This window comes from Amblyomma mixtum, chromosome 3, assembly GCF_055824585.1.
Source record: "Amblyomma mixtum isolate Tamu chromosome 3, ASM5582458v1, whole genome shotgun sequence".
In the NCBI taxonomy this organism is placed as follows: Eukaryota; Metazoa; Arthropoda; class Arachnida; order Ixodida; family Ixodidae; genus Amblyomma; species Amblyomma mixtum.
The window spans coordinates 245,815,673-245,840,832 of NC_143014.1; the positions used below are offsets into that span (position 1 = coordinate 245,815,673).

The following is a 25,160-nucleotide window of genomic DNA, read 5'->3' on the forward strand; positions in this document are numbered from 1 at the left end:
ACGCCTCCACTACGAATGCCGCTGTCTGCTCGTTTTTTGCTCGTTCACTGCCAGGCACACCAAACTCTGCGCTTACTGCTGATACATCGCAGACGTTGTGTGGCTCAGGAGCGCAGCTGTGAAACCGATTTTAACGTTGGGTCACACGGAGGCGGAACACAGAGCACTCATTTAAACTTTTTTGGGGGCTTCTAAATTGTCACGTGACATCCCTCCTAGCTTTTGCTCTCCACCATAAGCGCTGTGTTGGAACCGGCCCATCGATATCGAGCAAAAATCGCGTTCTGTGTTGTTCGCGCTTACAGCACGTTGGTGGTGTACGCAGCACAAACAAGCGAAAGTTACTGAATTACGCTGTGAACGTTCCTGTGTGTCTAAATGGTGAGGACGATTTGTTTGCGCTTTTTGTCTGTGATATGTCGCGATGGTTCAAACCGGCTGTGGAAGAGAGCTCGCAGACGTCGACCTCTTGGCCAATATTTCGGTTACAACTTAATGCGCGTTTTCTTGTGTGTTATTAAAAAAAAATGGCGATACAACTTCACAGTTTGCTGCTTCGCTTAGCTAAGCATGTCAATGCAGATAGAAGTGGTGCTGATTGTTAAGGCGTTGTTACACACAATTTCGTGCGCAGTTTGTGTGTAAAATTGCCCTGTGGAAATTAAGAAAAGAAAATCTGCACCGGAGAACTGTACTGGAGTTAAATGCAGTAAGTTGAGCACGGGGGTTACACATAACACAGTACGAAGGGAGAAAATCCGCAGTGGATGTAGCGACCAACTGGGTGGACGGTGTCTGAATGGAGACGTCATGATTTGCGCCGTGAACTATAACCAAAACATGAAAGACCCCAGTGACCAAGTTCGCACAGCTTCCCATGATTTCCACCCATTTGCTTCCAATATTGTTCGCTGCAGAAAACCTTCATTGACCGATGCAAATGCTGATCATAGCACACTTTGAAAAAAGATGGGTGCTTACTCTTTCCTCATCCTTCTTTTTTTTTTGTAGTGGGTAAGGGGGATGCAATATTTGCTTCTGTGTTCGCTTACGAGTTCGCTTATTACCAGAAAAGCCTCTCTGTCGGATGGAATGAATTAGGCTCCGTGTCAGGAATTCAGCGTGCGGTTATATCAGTTTTAGCCCCAATATCTGAACACACCTCGCGCTTGTGTGTTCTTGGTGGGAACGTTATTCATGGAGTACTTCAACACTTGTGCTGAACATGTGGGCATTGATGCATGCCACACTTCTGTACAGGATTATTATTTGCTGAGCCCATTTTAACTCCTACTGATCGACTAGTTAAGTACTCACTGCATAGTTGTGCAGCATAGACAAGCAGTGAAAAGAATGCCACTGCAGACAACGAAATGGGACCAGAAGTTGCTCTTTGCGATCCTGCTTTCTTTTGTACACTCTTCGCAAACTATTAAAGGCTCCTAAGCAAACAAACTGGGAAATACCGGTGAACAAGAGATTGGCGTATTTGCCAAATTCTGCTGGCCCATGCATAATGGGGAGTTACATACTCAGCCCAGAGACTGCACATTCCTTATCGTGGCAGCACTCACACTCCCATTCACCATTTGTGTGATGAAGGTGCAGGGGTGAACGTGGAACAAGATTATTGCTTCAGATGCGTGCAGCTCGTTTGTCATTTTTTTTTTCCAAAGAAATCTTGCGAAGGAATGTTCCTTGTTTATTGTCAGGCTTGCCAGTTTGTTGTCAGTTTGTTAGTGTCATTTTGTTGTCAGGCTTTGTCTTGACTTCTGTGGCAGGCATCAGATGGGCTTTTGGCTGATTGAGTTGTTGATATTAGCATTAGTAGTGTTTACAGTCTTGTAAAACTGAGTTAGAACTGAGTTTCAAGCTTACTGCCAGCTACCAGGGTAGTTATGCAGAAATAGTGAATACTCAATCCTTAATGCTTCCATTTTTTTCCAGGCAATGCTGGTGAAAGATGTGCATCTCCCATCATCACCGAGTCAAGAACTTAATTTGCCAAAACACAAAGAGTATTTGGCAAGCTATGGGACTAAAAAAGACGATTATGTAAGCCCCTGGAAACTGCTATATGTACATTTGCTGCGTTGACGTGTGTGACAAATGGTTATTGGCTGTTGCATAATGGCTGTCATGTGTGGGCTTAATTTTTATTTTGGGTACGTGATTTCAAGGTGTTTTTTGTACTTTGCATTCAAAATAGCTAGTATAACCACAGTCTTTAGGATTAGAAATGTATTATATTTTGCTGCCTTGTGCTTGGCATGCTGTCATAGGTGGACCCCATTGCTGCAGCTTAGGAAGCTATTGGAAGTTTTCACAAAATCGATGCCTTACTGCGGTGGCGCTGTAAACTGATCTAAGAAGGATCAGTACGCAGAACTGTGTCACTTGCTCCATTGGTTAAGTGGTTCGCTGGCACATTGAAACGTTGTAATTTTACTGCAAAAATATATGGTACAATCACTATTGTATGGACGTTTGCAAACTAATGAGATAGAAGAGCAGCTAAGTGTCATTTTGTGAGTTTTCTGGTGCAAGGAATGCAGAGAGCATGGTAACAGCAGATTTCTGTGCCGTAGCGGAATGCTTGCAGGACCATGACAGCATATTTTTTATCAGGCACCTAACTTATATTTCTAAATAGGTGATATTCCTGGACTAGAAGGGGCTACCAACTGCTGCGTTGAGCAGAAAAATCGAAAAAAAAATGATCTCGGCCTAACTTCCCGCTTCTTCGGGGTCAAATTTCACACAGAGTTGGCATTTGGCGGTCAGTTTTGTTTTATGTTCTTTTTTTGGGTGGAGTACTTGCCTGATTCAGTTAAAATTAATTGGATATCTCCATCGTCTGCGGCCACGACGAACAAAAATCGCAAGCTTTCGCAGCAGGGATGCTGATAGCGCCATCACACGCCCTCCGGACGAATGCGCACTCTACTGTGCAGGGAGGCCATGGAGAACTGCATGGGAGAAATGCAAGGTGTGAAGAGGGGGGCAGTTGCGTGCAAACAATGTTTTCTGTGTCAAATTTTGATACACTAGTCGATAAAGATCAACCATGCAACTGCTTTTTCCCCTTGCGTTTCGCCACAGTCTCAACGGTAGCTAATGGCAGAGCATTCCTCATTCCTCCGGTGGGTGCAGATGGTGCTACCGGTACCACTGCTGTGAAGGCTTGCCGTTTCGGTCCGCCGTCACCGCAGACGGTGGAGATTTTCGATTAATTCTGACCGAATCAGGCAAGTACCCCACCCAAACGAAGTGTAAAGCAAAAGTGACCACCAAATGCCACTTTTGGGCGAAATTGGAGCACGAACAAGCAAGCGATTAGGCTGAGAGAATTGTTTTTTGATTTTATCTGATCGACGCAACTGTCAGTATTAAAACAATACACATTTCATTTATGCTTTGTGTGTGGCTCTATGTTTCTTGTTCTATTTTTACTCCTTCACTCAAATGATGCAGGAAGTCATCATTTCTGAATATTAAATATTAAAAGTGTGGTTAATGCTTCATGCACTGTGACTTGTTGGCTTTATTATTCAGGTGCATGCATATACATAGAAAAGCTTTCTGCAGTCATTTGATGAGTTTCAGGGATTAAATTGTATGGTGCTTGTAAGTAAAGCATGCCAAGTTTTCTTTTGCGCTAGCATTTCAAATAGTCAGGTAATCACTGATTAAAGCTGTGACAACATTCCGGCTTCTCCTCACAGCATTGTGCTGTGTAGAGAAGCCCCATGATGATGTCATCTTCAGAGATTTTAGATTTCCACTGCTTTTGCCTGCTTTCGCCTGCGTTTGCCGTGCCTTGTTGAATGCTGCCAAGCAATGCGACGTGGACTTCACCTTCACTGGTGTTTATTTTTGTCTTTTGAGCAAGTGTTTCTGTGTTGGATGTGTACTGTGACTGTTGATGACGTCATCATGCTGCCCTTACCCGGCACTGTGCTGTGCGAAGAAGTTCAAATGCCATTGGGGCTTTAAACAGCGACCCTATCCCTATTTCAAAAGCTAGCCCAGGAAACCTTGGCATAAACTTGGCATGTTTTACCAGCAAGTTTCACATGCTCATTCCCTTTAAGCTCGTCTAATTCTAAAACCTGTTCATTTGCTCTTTGATGCCACAGCAGGTCGCTCTGAGTTTACATTATAAAGGACTTTGTAGTAGTATATGGAATGCTGTCTGAAACAAAGTACTAATCAGTTATGGAGATCTCTAACAGGCATCTCTCAAGCCTTCATTGATGTCCAAAAAGATATCTTTGTTTGAATGTCACACTCTTTACTGGTGGCTCAAGTCCATCCATTATTTTTTTTCTAGTGTGTGCTGCCGCTGTGTTCTGTGTGGAATGATTTTTAAGCATTGTGTGCATGCAGCCTTGAGGTTCACACTTTCAAGGCCTCTTGTTGTTGACTCCCTCTTGCAGGAGTATTGCATCACTGAGCACCTACGGATGAGTGGCATCTACTGGGGTCTCACAGCCATGGACCTCATGGGCAGCCTGGACTCATTTGATAGGGCTGAAATAATTGAGTTCGTGAAGCAGTGTCAGTATTCCTGTGGGGGCTTTGGTGCAAGTATTCATCATGACCCTCATTTGCTCTACACATTAAGTGCTGTTCAGGTGAGTAAAAGGTAGTCCAGTAGTTGTACAGAATAATTAACAAAAGAAAAATGGAAATAACAGGACGATTACAAAGGAGAGTGATGAAACTACTTTAAAATTAAATTTATTTTATATAGAAGATTGTTGCAAGCAGTGGCCAGGCAGTTGTGACACTAGGCCTCTTTGCTGGTACAACCACTGGGAAATAGGGCAGCAGTTTAGCAATGCAGCATGCAGTACCGTCTCTGCCAAAAGTAACCAGGCCACGAGGTGCGTTTCTCAGTCGTGTAGAGGAGCACTTATGGCACCCTTTGGGCCTTAAACTGTGTAAGGTAAGGAAAACCCTTGTCCTCGCCTTTCGAGACCTCTTCATCTCTAAAGGTGGCATAAGGGCTCCACGTATACGACTGAGAAACAGATCTTGTCGCTTGGTTATTTTTGGCAGAGACTGTACGTGCAATAGTGCGGTAATGCTGGATTTAATTGCACATAGGCTACAGAGGCTATCCTACCTCAAGCAAAGGGGTGGAAGGGGAAACTCTGGGGAGAAAAGGTGCATTGTGTTGTGGGAAATTTGCCAAAGGTGAAGTGTGAATATTAAGGCCATGTTATAAGTTTGTGCAGCAAAATAATGAAAATTATGATGTAAATCTTAATTTTTTTCAAACAAAAAATTTTGCTTACTGGCACATATGACAAATTATTTCTAATCTTGAATGGAAGCATAACCAGCTGTTTCATGTTTGCTTTTTGTGAAACAGCATTCAATGCTATTTGGTCGTGATCACTTGGGAAATTAAAAAAATTCTTCTCTTTCACATCTGGCATAGTGCTATTTTTTTGTAGTAACATTTTTTTTTTGTCCTAAAGGCTGTATAAGTGATGGTCTTTTACATGTTATCATGAACATGGTTTTGGCCATTATATGTGTGTCCTTGTTGGCCTACATTGCAGGTGAACCTCTTTTTTGCTATAATATTTAAGATGGAGGTTTTGTACAAAAACAATAAAATGGTGGCTTTAATGAAAAAAAAAAGCTCAGCACCCCTTCAACTTTGGGATGATGAGGTTTAGCTATACATGTATCTGATCAACCACAGTGCTTTCTGTATACTTCATAAAGAAGGCACAGTGCTTTCTGTATGGACTGCTCGTATTAACAGGTTATCAAAGTTTCAGAAAGATGAGTTTTGAGGATGAAGATATTGATTTGACTTTTAGTGCATAAAAAAAAATCTTTGAAAACACTTGCTATCAACAAATCATCTTTGAGTCCTGGTTTTTCTAAAGCCATGGATAAGTCTGACATGTTTGGTTCCTGTGGCATGACGTTGGTTTATTTGGTGTATGGTTTATGGGGGCTTAACGTCCCAAAGCGACTCAGGCTATGAGGGACGCCGTAGTGAAGGGCTCCGGAAATTTCGGCCACCTGGGGTTCTTTAACGTGCACTGACATTGCACAGTACACGGGCCTCTAGAACTTCGCCTCCATCGAAATTCAGCCGCGGCGGCTGGGATCGAACCTGCGTCTTTCGGGTCAGCAGCCAAGCACCATCACCACTGAGGCACCACGGCAGTCTATTAGTTTATTTGAATTTGCCACATAAACTAGGGATTGTTTCACACATTCAGTTGTGCAGTGTTGTTCACTGCCCCCCAGTTGGCATTGTTACGGTTTGGAGTTGTGATTAAAAAGGTTGAACACCTTAATGGTATCACCTAAAAAAAAACAAGTGCAGGGAAACCTTGTTAAGGCACACCTCGTGGTACCATGGAAAACTGTGCTCAAAGCAGCAGTACATCCTAACCAAAAACAGCTTAAATGTATCCACTGACCTGGTAAAGGATGACAGCTGAGATATTCCGTAAAGGAATGCTCACATGGAAGCTTTCATTCTTCTAGGACCACAGAAATCTGTAAATGATGTCTGCTACCGAGGCACCCTCGCAGCCACTTGTGCAGCCTTAATGGCACTTAAACTGTGTCCCATCTGCTCTGTTTGGCCCCTTATTTGGGCATATAGGTGAAACACTTCTAGCACGCACGCAGTTTCTCCAACAGTTGGGCTCGGGCTGTCTTCAGCTTCCTCGTTGGTGTTCCTTGCATTGGATGATGTTTCGCCAGTGGTAGAGGCAACAATGTTGCTATTTACCATGCTGGAGAAATCTCAACTGCACTGTCTTATGTCTATAAACATGCAAGAGGTGACAGTTTCCACTGCACCTTCCCGCTGCAAAACTTCTGCAAAGATCCCTTCACAGGCGTTGTTGCCAACTGTGGTCAACACTCGGTACTTGGCCTCGACACGAAACATGCTGTCGCAGTAGTGATGCCACTTGGGAAGCACTAGACGTGGGACGCGCATCATACATGACAACACTAATAACGCCACAAAGAAATGAGGCGGGGCCAAATTGCAGCCGTGCAGTTACTCTGGTCAGCTGACAGAAACGCGGACTGCAGCACATGGAGGAAAATGAAAGTATGCTGTGGCCAGCTTAAAGTGCGGAGCCGCCATGCTGCGGAGAAGCAGAGTCGTATTACAATGACAGTAATATCGAGCTATGGCAATGGGCACATCTGCGTGGCTTTAACTGACCGCTCGGGCATCGGTGCCTGCGGAGGCACGCTGGTGTCTCCACAGTAGGAGGAGAGAATGCTCTCTTTCCTGTCATGTCAGCAGCTGCAGGCATGCGTGTTGCATGCTGCTGTGTATCAGTATCAATGTATCGTCACAATCTGCGCGTTTTGAGTGCGGGCGAAGCTTCTCTGCGACGATCGACATACATTGTTCATGGATGCTTTACAAGATACCCGCTCAGCCTCGTACGCTAACCGAGCCATTCGTAATAAGCCACTCCATCGTAAGGGGACACCAAATGAATGAGCTTTAATGGAAGCTGAGTTGGGGATTTCATGAGACTGCAACTACCGCTTAAGTGGGCCTGCTTTAATGAGGCTTTACTGTATTACTATTACTGCGTGGTATATTACTATTATATATTATCCCCGCTGTGGCCGCTTAGTGGTTAGGGTGCTTGGCTACTGAGCCGGAGGACCTGGATTCAGTCCTCACTGTGGTGGCCGTGTTCTGATGGAGGCGAAACGCAAAAGGCGCTTGTGTGTTTACGATGCCAGCGCACGTTAAATAACCCCAGGTGGTGTAAATTAATACATAACCCTCCACTACAGTGTTCCTCATAAGCCATGTGTCTCTGCGGGACTTTAAACCCCTCAGTTTGCAGTTTTTGCTTTTATATATTACTTATTACTGTGCATATTACTGTGCGGCAATAAATAGATTACTCACTAGTAGAAAGTGTAGCGTGTTTTAATGCCTGTTTTCCTAAAACTCTTATGTTCTCTTTTGCAGATATTGGCAACGTTTGATGCTTTGAATACGATTGACATTGACAAAACTGTGAGCTATGTCAAGGAACTTCAGCAGGAAGATGGCAGCTTTTATGGTGATAAATGGGGTAAAGTTGGACCATTTTAACTTGCATTGTTTTTGCTTCAACAACTTATAAACTTTGTTAACATTTAAAAGAAGCTGAAAAATCAAAAGTTGCATGAATTGTGTGTCCAAAACTGCAGTGGAAACATTTCTGGCTACCTGGGAAAGAGTCAAAGGTGCCAATTTATTTGCCAGAATTTGTGCATTGACTTTTTCATGCCTTAGTTGGGGTGTATGCAGCGAAGGCAGAAAGGCATTGGTTTTGTGCTCCCCTTACCCTTCTTGGGTTGGGTAGTTTTGTGTTTTCGGGACTGAATTCAGTCTCAGCAGTGGGTTTATTCTGCGTATTAAGTAACCATGATGTGACAGTGATTTTAGTTGCACTAGGGTACATCATTAAAATATAATTTGCCTTTATTTTATTAAATTGGCAGTCCTGTCCTTAAACATAGGTTAGTGTTAGGTGGCACACTCATTATCTGCTGTGTGCTAGGTTTGTTCTGGTTGCTATAATAGTCTGTGCATCTGTTCACTAATTTTGTGTCTTCTTTTTCTTATCCTTTTTTTTTTCCAGGTGAAGTTGACACTAGGTTTTCTTTCTGTGCTGTAGCATGTCTGGCTCTTCTGGTAAGCACTTATTCTTTGTACTGCTTTAGCTTTTCCTGCTGCCACTTAATGGCAACAGCTTCCTGTGAGGTGGCACTGATTTTTTATGGTCACCTGTTATGGGTAGTGGCTCATATGGCAGTCTCGCTTCATTTTGACCACTTATTTAATGTCAGTTCCTGGTGTGGCACGGTGTTTTTTTTTTTTTTTCTTAATAAAAAATGAATACTTGAAAGCCGATAGAGTGCAAGGCATCATTATAGTACTGTTCGCGTGAAAAAAATGGCCGGTTAAACACCATATTCTTTTCTCTCTTGCCACCTCACCTTGTGTTTCAGATAAAAGATATGAATTTTCATGCATATATAAGTTGCTTTGTGTGACCATTTGGTTTCTTAATTGGACTGACTGTAAACTTGTTTGACATTTGGAGATGCTGCAAATTTTCATTTGTGATCAAGAGTTTCTGGTGATTGAAAAAGTTCTTGGAAGACCCTCAGGCCTTTTAATTTTGCATCAGTCAACTCTCTCCATAACTTTAGTGTCATCTTTTCTGTTACACCAGAGGATGAAGATGATTTCTACAGTGCTGCTAATACATTTATGTTATGCATAATTTGTTATTGGATTTGTTGCCATCATTGGGGGGAAAAGCTGTTGCCACATGAAGCAAGTGAACCTAATGCTATAGCTAATTTCGCCCTGAGTAAGCCCATTTTAGCAGAAAAGGCTGTGCCATTATTTGATGCCCAGAGAACTGACCTGACCTGAGAACTGAACTGACGTTATCTGACTTAGTCTGTGAAACTCTTTGGGAGCATCAAATGTGGACAGTTACTGTGTGCGAAAAAGTAAAAAAGTGCTACTAAAATGCTATTGAGTCTTTGGTGTCCAGGCCTTTCATACTGTCAGCACCTGATGGTTTTTGAGTAAGGATATGTTTCAGCCATTGTTTTCCTGTCCCTTTCAAATTTACGTCCTCTGCTTCTCTTAAAGTCATATTTACTTTGAGTAGAGTGTACTGCAGCCATTTCTGGGAGCATTTTGCAGGCATAGCTGCGAGAGGAGGTTTCTCTTGGGTTTTCAGTAGTTTTGTTAGGAGAAGGTAAGTGACGCCAACCAAGTAAAATATGTATTTTACTTGGTTGGCGTCACTTACCTTCTCCTAACATTAAATTTCCCAACCAGACAGACTTCTGTCGAATGTTTTCTTTTGAGTTTTTCAGTAGTTGTAATGTGACAGCAGTACTAGTAGTAGTAGTATTACAAGGCTTTATAGAGGCGCAACACTTAAGAACCTAAGACGTCGATGGCCTGCTGCACGCGCAGGCGCTGTTCGTCTTCAGCTTTCAGCCAGTCCAGCCAGGTCTCGTCTGTGCGGGAGAGGTGGGAAAGAAACCGGAGATTACAGTATATTGGGAGAGAAAACAAAAGTGGAAAGCGCTGCATGAGCTGTGAAGTAGTTCCTGCAGCATCCTATGCAAGGTGTTCTGTCCATTGTGCCACAGTGCTGATCTGCAGTGTGATCTCATGCGGGGATCAAATTTATAGTCACCTGGCCCCGCAGGAGGCATTAATGACGACTACTACGTGCGGCTTTGCTTTGTGCATGGAATAGAAAGTGTGTAGTTGTGTTTCTGGCTGCACTGACACCGAGGCCTCTCAGTCTTCTGATATGATGATTGACCTGCCAGTGATAGAGCATTGTCAGAATAGAATCTAGACGTCTGAATGAAGCTGACAAATGGAATTAATTTTTTTTTGTTTGCAGGCGTCAGAATAGTGGTGCCTCAGGTTGTAGGTTGCTTTTCTGAAAGCATTGCTGTTTGAAGGCACACAGAATAAAGAATTCTCCTGTTTTCTTGCAGTAGCTTGCAGCAGCGGTGTAGTTAGCAGTGTCATCATCACAGTAGTCACAGCAGCAGCAGCAGTAGTAGCTATTTGTTGTAACAAAAAACTCAGTGGCATCAGTGGTTCATAATCACCTGATCACCTTAGCATTACTGCTTCCATCCGCTGGTTAGCAGCAGTATGCTGCCTGTGCTTGTGGCTTAGGTGGGCATGGGTGAAGTAGGCGAGCAGTAGGCCCTATCAGTGGGTTCAGCACAGCTTTTGCTGTCACCACTTTGCCTTGGATGAGGAAGAAAAGCCTGGCACTTTTTGTTACATGTGTTGCACGGCTGTTGTGTACACTTTTGTGACTGTAACTGATGTTTCTTTTTGTTATTTTGCTCTGCAGAACAAACTACATGCCATCAATATAGAAAAGGCTGTTGAATTCGTTGTGTCTTGCATGAACTTTGATGGTGGTTTTGGCTGCAGGCCGGGCTCAGAAACCCATTCAGGCCAAGTAAGTATCCAAGCATATGTATTTATGCTCATTTTGCACAATTGAATCTCAAAGACATTTGTGTTTGAATAAGCTGTAACATGAAACGAATGTGGCTAGAATAAATTGGAAGCTTTACTGGCCTAGGAGGGGGTAGTGCTGGAATTTGTGTTTTCTGCTTATATTCTCATCACATTAGTTGCTTGCTAAAATGCCACGCATTATATTTAAAAGACAATGGTTTTTCTGGGTGTGATGGCCACTGTGTTGTGAGTGCATGCAGCCTTTTGGGGCCTACTCTTTCAGCATTGGGGGACAGGGGAGCAGGTGTGTCATGGGACTTATGCCGTCCTTTTGACTCTTTGTGAACATCATTGCAGTTACTTTTGTATAGTTGGTTCTTAATACAGTTTTGAATGAAGTTCACTGAAACGTTGTACTGTGCTGAATATCTGACTAGCAATACTGGTTCACTGTATTGTAACTACTTGCAGTGCTGTACGACCGAATGCATTGCAGGTATTTTTGACTACGGAACTGTGCAATGACATGTTGCTTAAGTTCAACCACGTGAATGGAAGTATCACTCACTGCACATTTTCTCAGCCAGATTGTTGAGTGGTTATTTCAGCACAGACATCGCCTCTCACATAGCAGCAGACGTGCATGGTTAGAGCACTGAGGCAGTTAAAAACAGGTTAAATGTATTGCACTCTTGAAGCATCCTTAGACCCAGTGACGCTTAAAATTGAGTGTGTTTTGGCCAGCCTCTCTCTCACTAGTGGGAGAGAAGGTGCACCTGATAAGAAGCTTGAGTAGCCTGGGGGGACAACGGCCAACAAAAGAGGATGCATGCTTGCAGCCAGTTCCAATTTTATCCTTGTGGGTGTAGCGGAAAACTGCCATCATGCATGGCACTGACCCTTGAGACTGTCTTGTGCAAGTGCCCTTAATGAGCACAATTAAGAGTCATTTGCGAGCTGGCGATCATTACACTTCTCACCTTATGGAGATGTTGAATGAAGTTCTCGTGGTACCTTTTTGCTTTTTTTGTTTTTGTATTAGAGTAAAGCGTAAATCATAGGCCAGTTATACATCTTCGAAGACATTGAGTACGAAAGATAGGCTTCAATGTATATTTAAAGAACAGCGTGAAGCTAAAAAATGAAGACACCTAGCGACATGGAAGGCAGGCAGTCTTTTCAGTTAACAAAACATTGCAGTGCTGCCTCTATGCCAGTGCTTGCAAATCCCATGTATATGCTTTAGACAGAGTAATTAGGCATGATTGTAACTGCTGTAGTGCGATGGCAGCTTCTACAAAGTCAATTCTTGCTGAATTGGCCACAAACGATGACAAAACCTAGAATTCTGTTTTGGTTGAATGCTTTGAGTTTCCTTCCTGTTGTACACCGGAAAAAAAAAAAAAAAAAACATAGTGTGGAAATAAGAAAATAGAAAGTACAAGCCAAGGCGCACTTGCTTGGTCTATTTTAAACTTTTTGAGCTGTGTTCTAAACGTTCTTTTTATATCGTGTTTGCAGAACATTTATTTTGTGTTTGCATTGCTTTAATTGCACTGTGTCCGACACATGAATGAAAATTTTCCAACATGATTTCTTCAGATGGTGCTAGCAGTAATATCTGCTGTGTTAAAATGCTCCAGAAGAAGCATGGTGACATCATGGAGTGCCTTTCATGGCAGCAAGGCATCTTTCTTGTGTGATACATTGGGCTAAAGTTTTTCAATTGTTGTCAGTTCAGTTAAATGTTTTTTTTTTTTTTTGTACAAGGAGTTAAAATAAGACTGGAGTGCTGAAGGTGCACAAATGTGTACTCACATTTCTGGAATGTGACATTCATTTATGTTAGAAAATTACGGTTGCTTAGTTTTCGGCCACAGTTCGAGCTTTGTGGATAGAAATTTGTGGTGTGTTTAATATTTTAGGTGCAACTTGTTGAGTGAAAACATCAAAAGGGCCTGCTGGGCCACAATGCCATCACATTTGAAAATGTTTTTATCATGTCTTCGAAATGCATTATAGCTTATCGCATATAAACCCTGCGCTTGTGTGTAAGGAGTAATGTGTGTTACTTGTCCGCAGATATATTGCTGTCTTGGAACACTGTCCATTCTCGGTCGGCTTCATCACATCAATGCTGACCTTCTTGGTTGGTGGCTGTGTGAGAGGCAGTTGCCCTCTGGTGGTCTGAATGGTAACTTGCTCACCTGATTTTATTCACTAGCTGCGAACATGACTGAAATTGTCTCTGCTTTGCGTAGTTTCTTTACTTTACTTACTTTGTTCGAGGGGCCCAAGAAATGTCAGTATGCTTTCCTACCTTTTGTAATTCTGGGCATTTCCCTCAGTTCTCTCAATGTTGGCATGACCAAATTTCTGAAGGCCAGTTATCCATGCGGAGTGAGGCAGTTATTCAACAGCAAACTCTTCTGTGGTAATGCAGTTCAAAATTACTATTGTGTCTACGTACACACTACTGTGATTTCATGTCAAGCTTTGAATTGGTTGGAGCATGACATTAAGGTATATGTTTTCCAAAAGCAGAGCCTGCTTAACAACCTGTTACCAGTCACAAATTGGAAGTAAGAGTGGACTGGGCTAATTAAAAATGTGTTGTTTAGAAGGGCCATAGCAATTTACTATTGCTGAGCCAGGCTGGAACATCTGTACGTGCAAATGTATTCATTTTAGGCTTTTTGGTTCTGCAAAAGTTCATGTTAGCCAGTAGAATAGTTGGTGTTAACCAAATTTTTTTGTGCATGTATGAAACTAACAATGGCTTCCGACCTGTCATCTTAACGGGGTTCCACTGCAGCTGTTCATAAAACGCAAAATGGTTTCCAATCCTCTATACTAGTCAGTAGCTTGCCTTTAATTTGTTTCTTGTATGCCGCCGCGGTGGCTCAGTGGCTATGGTGCTCGGCTGCTGGCCCGAAAGACGCGGGTTCGATCCCGGCCGCGGCGGTTGAATTTCTTTGGAGGAGAAATTCGAGGCCCGTGTACTGTGCGATGTCAGTGCACGTTAAAGAACCCCAGGTGGTCCAAATTTCCGGAGCCCTTCACTACGGCGTCTATCATAGCCTTAGTTGCTTTGGGACGTTAAACCCCAAAAACCAACCAACCAACCAATTTGTTTCTTGTGCCCAAACGGTTGTAACACAATGGGTTGCATTGCTGTGGGGAGTGGTGGCTGCAGCAACTGTTACCAGCTGCCAGTGGCAAAGCGAGGCACATTTATTTATTGCGGTGCTGGCACCACTGCTATTTTCTGGCAACTTTAGCTGTCGGTTGGGCTGCCGCAGCAACATTAGCGTGTTCATCTGTAGCTACAACGCTTGAAATAGGCCTCTTGGGTTAGCTACCATCAATCAGTCAAAATTTCTGCTCGAACTCTCACAAATATTTTTCACTGATTTAACTTTGTTGTTCTTAACTTCAGAAGTTATTCTTTTTTTTTTCTCTTGTTTAAGCCAGACTCGTAACTGTCTTGGTTGGGTTTTCAGATTATGTTTCTGTCAGTTTGCCTTGAGTTGAGACACACATTTCTAAGGCCAGGAAAACGCTGAAGAGGTGTTAAAGTCCAAGGCTGTTTGAGCCTTCTCTGGGCAGAGGCTCAGCCAGTGTGCACTTGGTTGTGAATGGGCTGACCTGAGGACCTTTTGTTCCAAGGCGCTGTCTAGGTGGGAACTGTAGAAAGTGCACAGTGCATATTTACTGAATATTTTGTCGTTCAGGGCAGCAGGTATAAATGCTCCCTTTGCTTACCAAATTGCTGCCTAGCTTATGGTCAGATTTTACGTGCAATTGCATTTTACAGCGAGTTTTCTTTTATGCTGTACTTTGGCGGGTTGCATGCCTTTACTTTACAAAATGAATTCTAGTATGGTGTTTTCTGTGATAAAAAAAAAAAAAAAAAAACGATTTAGTAAGTGAAGTCATGGTGGCAACATCTGTTCCTAGGGGAATGAGCTGTGGAGACCTTCTTGGTGACAGCCATGTCTGACAGCAGATGGTGCCACCCTTTTCTTTGTTGAATTCGGCTTCTTATAGCTGAGCATAATTGTAGTGAGCACCCTACATGTGTTGTCGAGAAAATAGGCTACAACCATTTCAAAACATATTAGACAAAACTCCTTTGAAGCTCAATGAAATGTGTACACAAGATTTGAGCATGAATGAGCTGTTGGCTTAGTCGGGGGTGCGTTTCTATCTGTCTCCCTGAGTGACGCAACATTTTGCTCTACACGCTGGAAGGTTGCACCTCTTCAGTACTGCTAAAGGCTCTGGTTTATTTGTAGCAACATTAGGTTGCATCTGTCTTGCACTGGCATTAGGCCCTGTGGCATGCCTTTTGAAACTCTGAAAAGTCATTAAAAGAAAACTGGATGCACTTAATTTATATTTTATCTCTTAATGCTCTGAAGAGCTGCTTAACCATGCTTGATCAAAAAGATAAAAACATGCTTGACAACAAGCTAATTGTTGTGTCCATGTTATTCTAGGTCGACCTGAGAAACTCCCAGATGTGTGCTACTCTTGGTGGGTGCTTGCCTCCTTGAAGATTATCGGCAGACTTCACTGGATAGATAAGGTAGGCACTTGCTGAAACATTTGGTGATCGATTCTATCAACAGCAGAATTCCACTGTATTTTGACATGGTTCCCTGAGCGGATTCCATTTGTGTGTAATGTATGTTTGTTGGCATAAAGCTTAGGATCCGTTCTTGAAGTTTCTTTACGTGGTTTTTCCAGGAGAAGCTTCAAAACTTCATACTGGCATCTCAAGATGAAGAGACTGGCGGTTTTGGAGACCGACCAGGAGATATGGTTGGTCCTTTTTGTTTTCTTTCTTGATCTGTAATTTTGCTGGCAAGACGTGGGTACTTGGAGAATTCATGCATTAATTCCTGGATTATTTTCTTTAATATCTAAAACTTTTCACATCTGGTAGCCTTGTCATGGGATGTCAGCATGCTAAAGCCTCAACTTTTAAAAGTTGTGCACAGCTTTCTTGTGCTCACAAAACGTGGGAGCGCAAAAACACAGTGCATTTAGTGCGAGTTAGGGAGACTTGCCAGCTTACTTGTACACAATTTTTTGCGCCAAGTTCTTGCCACTTGGTCATTTTGTTTTCATTTCTTCATCACCACCTATTTCACAAAGCTGTGGCAAAATGAGGCAAAAGAACATTTGAGCAGCTTCAGCCATTAAGGTTGCTTGGTGGTTGTTACAAGCTTAGCCAGTTGCATTGTTGTCTAAGTCCTTTGAGGGTGAGCAGAAAGTAGTGCACAAAGCACTACTATGGAGAGAGGGTATCGGGTGTTGCCCAACAAGAGCTCTTGCCTCAGATGCATGTGCTTGGAGCTCTGTGGTCTCTCTACTTAAGCGCAGCTGTACTTGATAGGATGTGTGAGCTGGTGTTATGTGTCATCTGTTGTGGTGCAACACATATGTACAGTCTTTGTCAAAAGTAACCAGGCTGCACGTTTTTCTTCTCAGTCGGATATTAATGCTGTTATGCAAGCCCTCAAGCTCTAAATCTTTGTATGGTAAGAAGAACCCTTGTTCTTGCCTTCAAAGAACTTTTTGATCTTTAGGGAAGCCGTGAGGGCTCTGTTATATGAGTGAGAAGCAAACCATGGAGCCTGGTTACTTTTGACAAAGACTGTACCTGTGAAATGGATGTGTGGCAGACAACGAATGGTCCACAGTGTTGTTTGAGCCATTGTGGAAAATCACACATGAACATCAATAGCCTGATTTATTGCCAAAGTAAACTTCATTAAATGATAGATTATATGTACAAGGTCCCTAGAAGAACACAGTGTTATTTTTGCAATTTCTATTTAAATTCGAAAACGTGCTCAGGTGTCATTTCCGAAAAAAAAAAAAAAAAGAACAACCAAAACTTTTGGTGCACGTAAAAGCTACTCTCGCAGAAGTTGGTTGTATTTCTTTGATTATCTGTCGGGCAAAGTTTACTGGATACCTGTTGTATGCTTACTCAGATTTCAATGCTGTAGGGCAGTCATTTGAAGGCACATCTTGCTTGTATTATGGACTCTCAGAAACAGTGTAGCCTTAGCTTTGCCTCTCTACTTTAGAAGTGTTTGCAAAATTAAATATGAAAATGGCAAAAGGATACTTGATGGAAACACTGATGATGTTTGGACATTTGAAACTGCACATACTTGTTTGAAGTGTAGATGTAGGGGACCAGTTTGGAATGTCTTATGAATGAATGCAGATGTATAAGGTAGTGCTTCACCTTTCAGCTTTTACGGTACCTTGCATGTAAGCATTTGAAATGAGTTACTTTGAAGGGGTGGAATAAAGGAACTTCAGGGTTATCATTACATTCTGGCATAGGAATTGATAACCATCGATGACTACCTGGCCTTCCACATCACATTTTTATTTAGTAATCTTGCTTAGCACTTTGGAATTTGCACTTTTTGTGGTGGTTGTATGTTCCATTTAACAGAGCAGTTTTACCTAGCTGCATTTATTTAAATTGGATGCATGAAATAGCTTGCATATGAAGGAGGCTAACTGCCACTGAATCTAGGAAGGCATGGAGATGTTTATATCTTGTTTCCGGTGGGGATCAATTGGAAATTACGCTGTAGTCAATCTTTTGCATGAAAAAAAAATTGATTAGAAAATACTATGAAAAAAAACAACCGCATGCCTCTGGTGGGATCTGAGCCCATGGCCTCCCCATTTTGTGTACAATGCTCCACCAACTGAGCTGCGGTGGCAGCTTCCGGTCGTCTACTTTCGAGCATACTTGTGTTGCATGTGGCTTAACCTTGAGAGTGCTCACCAGCACCACCACCAACCACAGTGGCAGATGTGGAATGTCCCGACTTACCACAAGTGCCATGTGGAATGAGGTCAGGCTGTGCAGGAACCCTCTTATGCTACCTGTGGCATCAAGACTGCCAGATTCGAGGCCCTCATTAAGTGATTGAGCAGATAAGGATAGGGAAATGAGGGGCTCTTTAATACATGCGTATGAAGGAGGCCAACAACTGTTGTACCTGTCATGACAGCAGCTGTGTTGTAGGGGCTCTCGATGGCTGTCTCTGCTTTCGTTTTATGCTAGGCTTATCAGGACTGTGTGCACTTTTTCTGGGAGCTGACAGCTGACTCTATAAGGAAAGAGCAAATGTGTTTATATGAAAAATGTGAGGTCGTTTAACACATTCACTGCGGCAGCAATTTTCGGAGCTCTAACCCCTGTGTATCGTGGCTCACCAGTGGGCCACCCTCAAAGGTATCAGTGACTGAACTTTAAGTGCCTAATTTTTTTCGCTGCATAGAAAAAGTGCTGTGAAAGGTGCTCAATTCCACGACGGTTTTGTAGGAAATACTGTAGAAGGTTTTTATCAATAATTTTTCAGGTGATGGATGTGCCTTTTTTTATGTATTCCAATGCTGGAAACCATGACCAGCGAGTGCGATGGCGATTGCATGGCGGCAAAAGTGATGAACTAAAAACTAATATTTTCTCAGCTGTTAGACGTTAATAAAACAGTTTAAGTAAAGAGGAAACCTCATTTGAGTTTCCACACCCAAAGCTGTTACAGCACAATGGCGTGTGCCTCATTAATGACAGTTTTAGTGGACCTTGGTTACTGCTTCAGCCAAGAAATGCTGAGTATTGTGGTACCATCTAGTGACAAAAGCTCAAAGTATTTATTGCTTATGCAAAGGAAATGTTGCTTTTAATTGAAGGGCACAGTGGAGAGAGCAAAAACTAGAATAAAATGTGACTTACACTCCTGAACGAAAAAAAAACACTATGCAGTTAACAACAAATCAGTTACCGTATTTACTCGCATAATAGACGCATAATAGGCGTCTGCTAGCAATCGTGTGAATACAGTATTGATCACAGTGCGAAGTTCGGGGTGCACCTATTATGCGCGGAAATAAAAAAAAACTGGTTTTTCGCGACTGAACTGGGGGTGCGCCTATTATGCGAGTGTGCCTATTATGCTAGTAAATATGGTATATTTTACTGAGATGTGTTCTCTTCATGGGATGCACTGATAATGGCAAGGTTTGCATCATGAGATGCAGCTTTAGCAATTCTCATTTCTTTATATTGCAGTGCTCGATTTGTACAGTATGAGGCAAAATCCTTTCATGTCCACCGAAATCTCAAGACACATTTTGGTTAGTTGCCGGTCTATTAAAATTTTCTTGGGTGTGGTGTGACACACCAGTGAGCCAGTGGCCAAGCCAGCTTTTTTGAATCGCCAATAGATGGCAATAGCGACCTGGCATGTGTGCTTTGCGCGGGCTCCTTGAAAAATCTGACTGTCTCATGGCTTCACCACGTAACTCAGTATTCAAGGCCACACAGCTTCAGTTAGTGATGTGAACCCCTGGTGACCCATGCTGCAGTGAACGTGCTAAGCTAAACTAGCGGGTGCTGCTCAAAAATTGCACAGTCTTCGGCAGCAGCGATTTTAACGGGGCGTTGCAATTTCCATCATTTGTTCATGCCAGGGGAGGCTGAAATTTTTTTTGGCAACAAAGTGAATGTTGTGATTATTGAGCTATGTTAAGAGCTGTTATTGTGACAGATGGGTTGTGGAGGAAACTATTGTAAACACTCCATGAGCATGTGATTTTGTAGTAATCCAGACCATGTGCTTTACATTCAACTGGAAATCAACAAAGATGCTGCGAATATAATTGTTTGCATAGCAGTTAGTTGATGTAATTTGTTGTATTATCTGCTTTATTTGGATAGCAACAATGCCTGATGGGTTAGGCATGGTCATCGGGTAGAAGTTGAGATGTATGTAACCCTGCACTGTGCCCTTGTTGCATTTTTCTTGACAGGTGGATCCATTTCATACCTTGTTTGGCTTGGCGGGACTGTCTCTGCTAGGAGATGAAAGACTGAAGCCTGTAAACCCAGTGTTCTGCATGTCTGAGGATGTTGTAGCAAGGCTTGGTGTGAGGCACCAGTTACTGTCCTTGTGATGCAGACTCGGAGCACTGGCTGCAGGTCATCTGAGCTTTCACTGTAACACATCATTCATGTTGCTTTCATGAACAGCCATTTGTTGTTGGAGCTGTGAGGGAAAGTGTATTACCTGCTTGTTGAGGGAAGTTGATGTCATTGTTGAGTCAAAGATTTACCATTGCCGTTTTTTTCGGCAAGAAACCTGTTTACTGTGTAGCAGTTACTGTATCAGGGCGACTCTAACTTTGTCTATTTTTGTTGAAGGTAGCAAGGTTTAATTATTGCACCCTCAGTGCCTTTCCATAATTACTGAGGGGGTAAGCATGATGGCATGAAGAAAGTGCTATTTAAACATTATCAGTAGAAATAAATGCAGTTGCAAAACTTAGTGCATTAAGAAATAGAACAATAGAATAAATATGAGGAAAAAAAGTTAAAAATATAGCTTAAAAACTCATGCAATAGTTTGGTTTATTGGGGTTTAACGTCACGAAGCAACTCAGGCTATGAGAGACGCCATAGTGAAGGGCCCCGGATAATTTCAACCACCTGGGGTTCTTTAACGTGCACTGACATCGCACAGCACACGGGCCTCTAGAATTTCGCCTTCATCGAAATTCGGCCGCACTTTGGAAGCATGTAAAGCCATTTCTTAGTGAAAAAAAGTTAATGAAGAAATATAAAAGATTGTACATTAAATGCAGTAAAATAAAAATTAAAAATGAAACCAAATGCCATCGCAGAAACTTACTTAAGGCCATTGAGATTAGTTAGGTATAATATATAAAACTACACAAATCAGTGGCACACTCTGACGAATGTAGGTGATTCTGCTCATGGCAAATTTTCAGGTGAAATGAAGTGGAATATGTGTGTCACTGTTTTGCATTGAGAAGTGCGAGTTTTCTGCACTTCGCTAAACTGTTGTCTTGTAAAATAATAACAATAACGGCAGGACTAAGAATAGGTGCGACGGTGCTGATTGTGACTGATATTTTTAGGCAGATATTTTTAGGCAAGATATTTTTAGGCAGTATGCATTGTGGTGTGACAAATTATCTTTCATATACTGCTGTTCTTTGTTTTTACTGTTGGAGCGCGGCTTGTTGCAAAGTTTCGATGTGGTATGATCCTCGTTATTACAAGCCATCTGGCTTGAGAAAATTTACTGTTTTTTTTTTTTGCATCTATGGAGTTTCTGTCATATTTAGTTTGCATATAGACATTAGAAACGTGCTTCAGTGACCTATGCTGCTGCAAAACATTTGCTGTAGTGGAATTTTTGTCTCAGCATATTATCTAGAAGATGCATTGTTACTGGTCTTTAAAAAGTAGTGAAGTAGTGCAAAAAGTAGCTTGAAATAAAAAATTTTCTGAGGTTAGTTACATATGCTATGTATTTGAGGCATACAAAAGGCAAGCACGAAGCAAAATAATGCAATTTCTGGCATGGTTATTCCCAAATTCCACTGGATTGCTCTTTTTGAAGACTGCAGTGGAAGTGGCAAAGTGTCGCAAAAAGTGTGCCACAAGTGTCTGATAAAAAACAGGACAGTTTAAATGCAAAGAGGGGAACTAGAACATCTCAGTGACGAGAAATGGAGTATTAGCAGAGTTGCTTTTCAATTTGAAGATTTTTGGGCTGCTGTTGGAGGCAGTTATGAATCACATGTTTCTGTCCTCTCCAGCAGTTAATATTTTTGTAGCGTCACCTTTTGTAGCCAGACATGACCGATTTAAATGGCGTCATGTGACCCATTAATTATCTTGTGATGTGTTAAATCCTTCGCACGTATATTGTAGGGCTTTTCGTTTTTTTGGGGGCAAAACTACTAGTTTCACTCGATTTTTGCACCGCAAGCAGATTTCTGAAAAATTGTGTTGAACCTGATTTTTAGCCCAAAAATGCGCCGTTAGGAAAGTAGATTTTCCCCTTGCACAAAGCTGAAGGCACTGCACAGAAACTAGCGGGAGTCTTGCACTTATTCTAGAATGCCATTTTCAGTTAATTGTTGACATTTTTAAACATCTTTGAACGCTTCATTTAATCTGTCAGTGAGCTCAAAAAGTTTGTTTTAGAAGCGAGAGGCAAAAACACAGGCACGGACGGTATGTTTCGTTCTCATAAATGTATAGTGTGCTACCCTCTCTTATGATGTCCTGCTCCAAGGCAGTTGAGCGTTTCAAGTGGTCACTGTGATGTTGAATGCTTTTGTAGTAAGTGAACAAAGGCAGGCAGGTCCAGCAGAAGCATGGAAGTGTTTCACAAGTTTATGGTAATGTATTGCGATGGAATAATTGTAATAAGTAAGAAAACGTATCTGACTTGGTTAGCTGTTTTGTGATGTAGGCTGCCATTTACCATGAATTCCGGTGTACAGTCCGCAAGCTATACATGTCTAAAAGTTAAAATTTTGGTCTTTGCGGGCTATCTTTAGGTGCAAACTGTACAGCATTTTTTTTTTTTTTAGTATCACTCAGTATTTCACGAAATGCTGAGGTCGATTCTATGTAATTCTTGTGGACTATACACAGGGCCCTTCGTTTCTGGGTAAAACCCGATTTTACCCAATTTTTGCATCCCGAGCTAATATCTTAACAATCCGGTAACACTGATTTCTAACCAGAGAGAAGCCTTCTAGTAAACTTAGCTTCCATGTGGACAAAACTGAAGATGCTGCAAGCTAATTAGCAGACATCTTATGCGTACATCCAGAGGGGCGTTTTCAGTGAAGTGGTCATTTTAAACTTCTTTTAAGGTTTTTTACTTGTGACTGTGCTTAATTTGAGGCAAGTTCGATCATTACGTTTCCGAAGTGAAAAGCAAAACTGCGGGTACTGAGCAGACGTCTCACTGGAATCACTTCCAAGCACTGCCCGTGCTAACGCCATCCTGCCGCAAGGCTCTTGCGTGTTTAAAATGATCGCATTGACGTTGAACGAATGTTGTCAAGGGATAGTCAAGGGTCAGTAAGAAGTAATGCACAATCCGCTGTAGCTCAGGAATGGTAAGCTTTTGAGAAATGAAATTGTGTAGGGAGGAGCAGTGGTCTCTTATACCCCAACCCACCCAACCCATACCTAATTTTTCTTTTCTGTTGTTTGATGTAAGCTACCGTGAATGATCAGTGTGGCACCCTACTACGTAAACATGCAGTGATAGAATTCCTCTACAAGTTCATTGATAACTCTGCAACATCAGTTCGCTGAAAGCTCTTTCGAGATTGGGGGGACAATGCAATGAATTGAAATAATGTGTTTTGATGGCTTCACATGTTTCGGCATGGTAATTGCAGTATCCAGGTCCTGCTACATTCAGGTTGCCCTCAACTGTCACAACTGACCAAATGCATCACTCATTCATGAACTCATCCAAAATGACCGATGCATCTCCACGAGGCTGATCATGGAACAAACAGGTATGGCAAAAGGATCCATCACAGCATTAATCAAACGGCTGGGATGCAAAAAACTTCCTGCTCGTGAGGTCCTATGGCTCTTGACAAGAGAGATGATGCAAATCAGGAACAATGCGTGTGATGATTTGCAGTTTCTTTGGGCATTTTCCACAATGCTTTCATGAAGCACAACTAGATTTTTATCTGTTTGGACTATGGTAGGCCCATCTGCATCAAAAACTGGCTTGAGATGGTAAAAAATTGTGTTTGTGAAAATGTGGTGTAATGACCAACCTCAAGGATTTTATGAGCATACAATTGTTTCTTGGAAACAAAGGTGGCTGCAGTGCAGTGAATAAAATGGATCAAATATTCAGGGACACTTCCAAAGGACCATGGTTTGAATGCTTCTGCATACAAGGTTTTATTTCCCTAGTGCTTACCATGACTAAGGTACAGCGAATTGTGCACAACTTTTTGACCGACCTTTGTACGTGACACCAAGCTAAACACATGAAAACGAAGAGAGTCCCGCAGCGTTGTTGCTGCATGCGACTAGCTCAGCTGATGTCACACGAGACATAACAGGTTTATCCTGTGCAGTGCAAAGTATGAAACCGTTTTGAGGTTTCTAAAAAAATAACATTCTGCTCTTAACAAGCGGGGATATGGTTGTGAGGGGGCTAACTAGTCAGCTGCTATAAAGAAATGAAAAGCTAAAAAGTTGGGTTTATGGTCTCTTCAAGCAGATGAATGGTGGATGCATGCTTTAAAGCTCTTATGAAGCATTATAATGGCTGTAGTTTATGTGCTGTGGTGTCTTATCTGCAACCACAGCCTCCACAGCACTGTATGGTGTCACCTAGTGTGCAGTGTGTTGTGGCTGTTTCTGCAGCAGAACATCAATGCTGTATATTAGTCTTGTATATTACTAGAACGCAGCCGTACATGTATGTATTGGTCCTAATTGATCTTATGTGGTGTCTGGTCAGTAGTGACTCTACTGTGTTTCCACATAAGGTTTAACGCAGACTGAGTAATAACTTGATGCTTGTGTATAAAAGTGTGTGCAGTTGCATGAAAAGAACATATATTTAAGGAAATGTTCCAGTGTTCTTTGCCAGCATTATAGGATTCATTGGTGGCTACAAATGTGTGAAAAGGATGTGTTTTGTAAAAATAACATTTCTCTGTGGCTACGTGCCAGTGTTTTTCTATGATGTTACTTGTTTGTGAGATAGGAGTGCCTGCCAGATGAAACATTTTTGTTTCCTCAATCCTTAGTGACTTGCTTTTAAAGGTTCTGAGAAGGGGAAGTGTTAGTGGTGGGGGATATAGCAAGCAAGCACAAAACATGGAAACAAAAAAGAAAAGTCGCTCATTGATGTTGCCACATGCAGCGCCATGCACAGCCATGTATAAAGCTTTCGCACTCATTTTTAGAGGAAGAGCCCGTTTTGTGTAATCACCTGATTTGTTACGATTTAAAGTTTGCTGCTAAATTATGGAGTTTGTTTGTGTTGACACAGTTGAACATTGGTGTTACAAATAAACATCGATTAAGTAATTTGCATCCTTACGAGTTGTTTTTTATGCCTTGTTTGTGTACAGGGCATGCATTTTTAAATGCAACAGCATTTATAGACACCAGCTTTATAGGTAAACATTATAGGTATTATTGGCAGCGAAAGTTAATGGATCAAATTAAGGACGTACGCAGGAAACTGTGCTCAAAATCATG

The 25,160-nt window shown here is 42.1% G+C and overlaps 1 protein-coding gene across 1 annotated transcript; it reads left to right on the forward strand.

Moving 5' to 3' along the window:
* The first annotated feature begins 62 nt into the window (after window positions 1-62).
* Window positions 63-24,992, forward strand: RabGGTb (geranylgeranyl transferase type-2 subunit beta). The gene is made up of 10 exons (XM_089583218.1): window positions 63-381; window positions 1,948-2,055; window positions 4,440-4,637; window positions 7,994-8,099; window positions 8,652-8,704; window positions 10,923-11,033; window positions 13,118-13,229; window positions 15,538-15,626; window positions 15,788-15,862; window positions 19,895-24,992. Exons 1-10 carry the CDS (start codon window positions 379-381, stop codon window positions 20,036-20,038), a joined length of 999 nt encoding a protein of 332 aa, XP_089439344.1. The 5' UTR covers window positions 63-378; the 3' UTR covers window positions 20,039-24,992.
* Window positions 24,993-25,160: the final 168 nt, after the last annotated feature.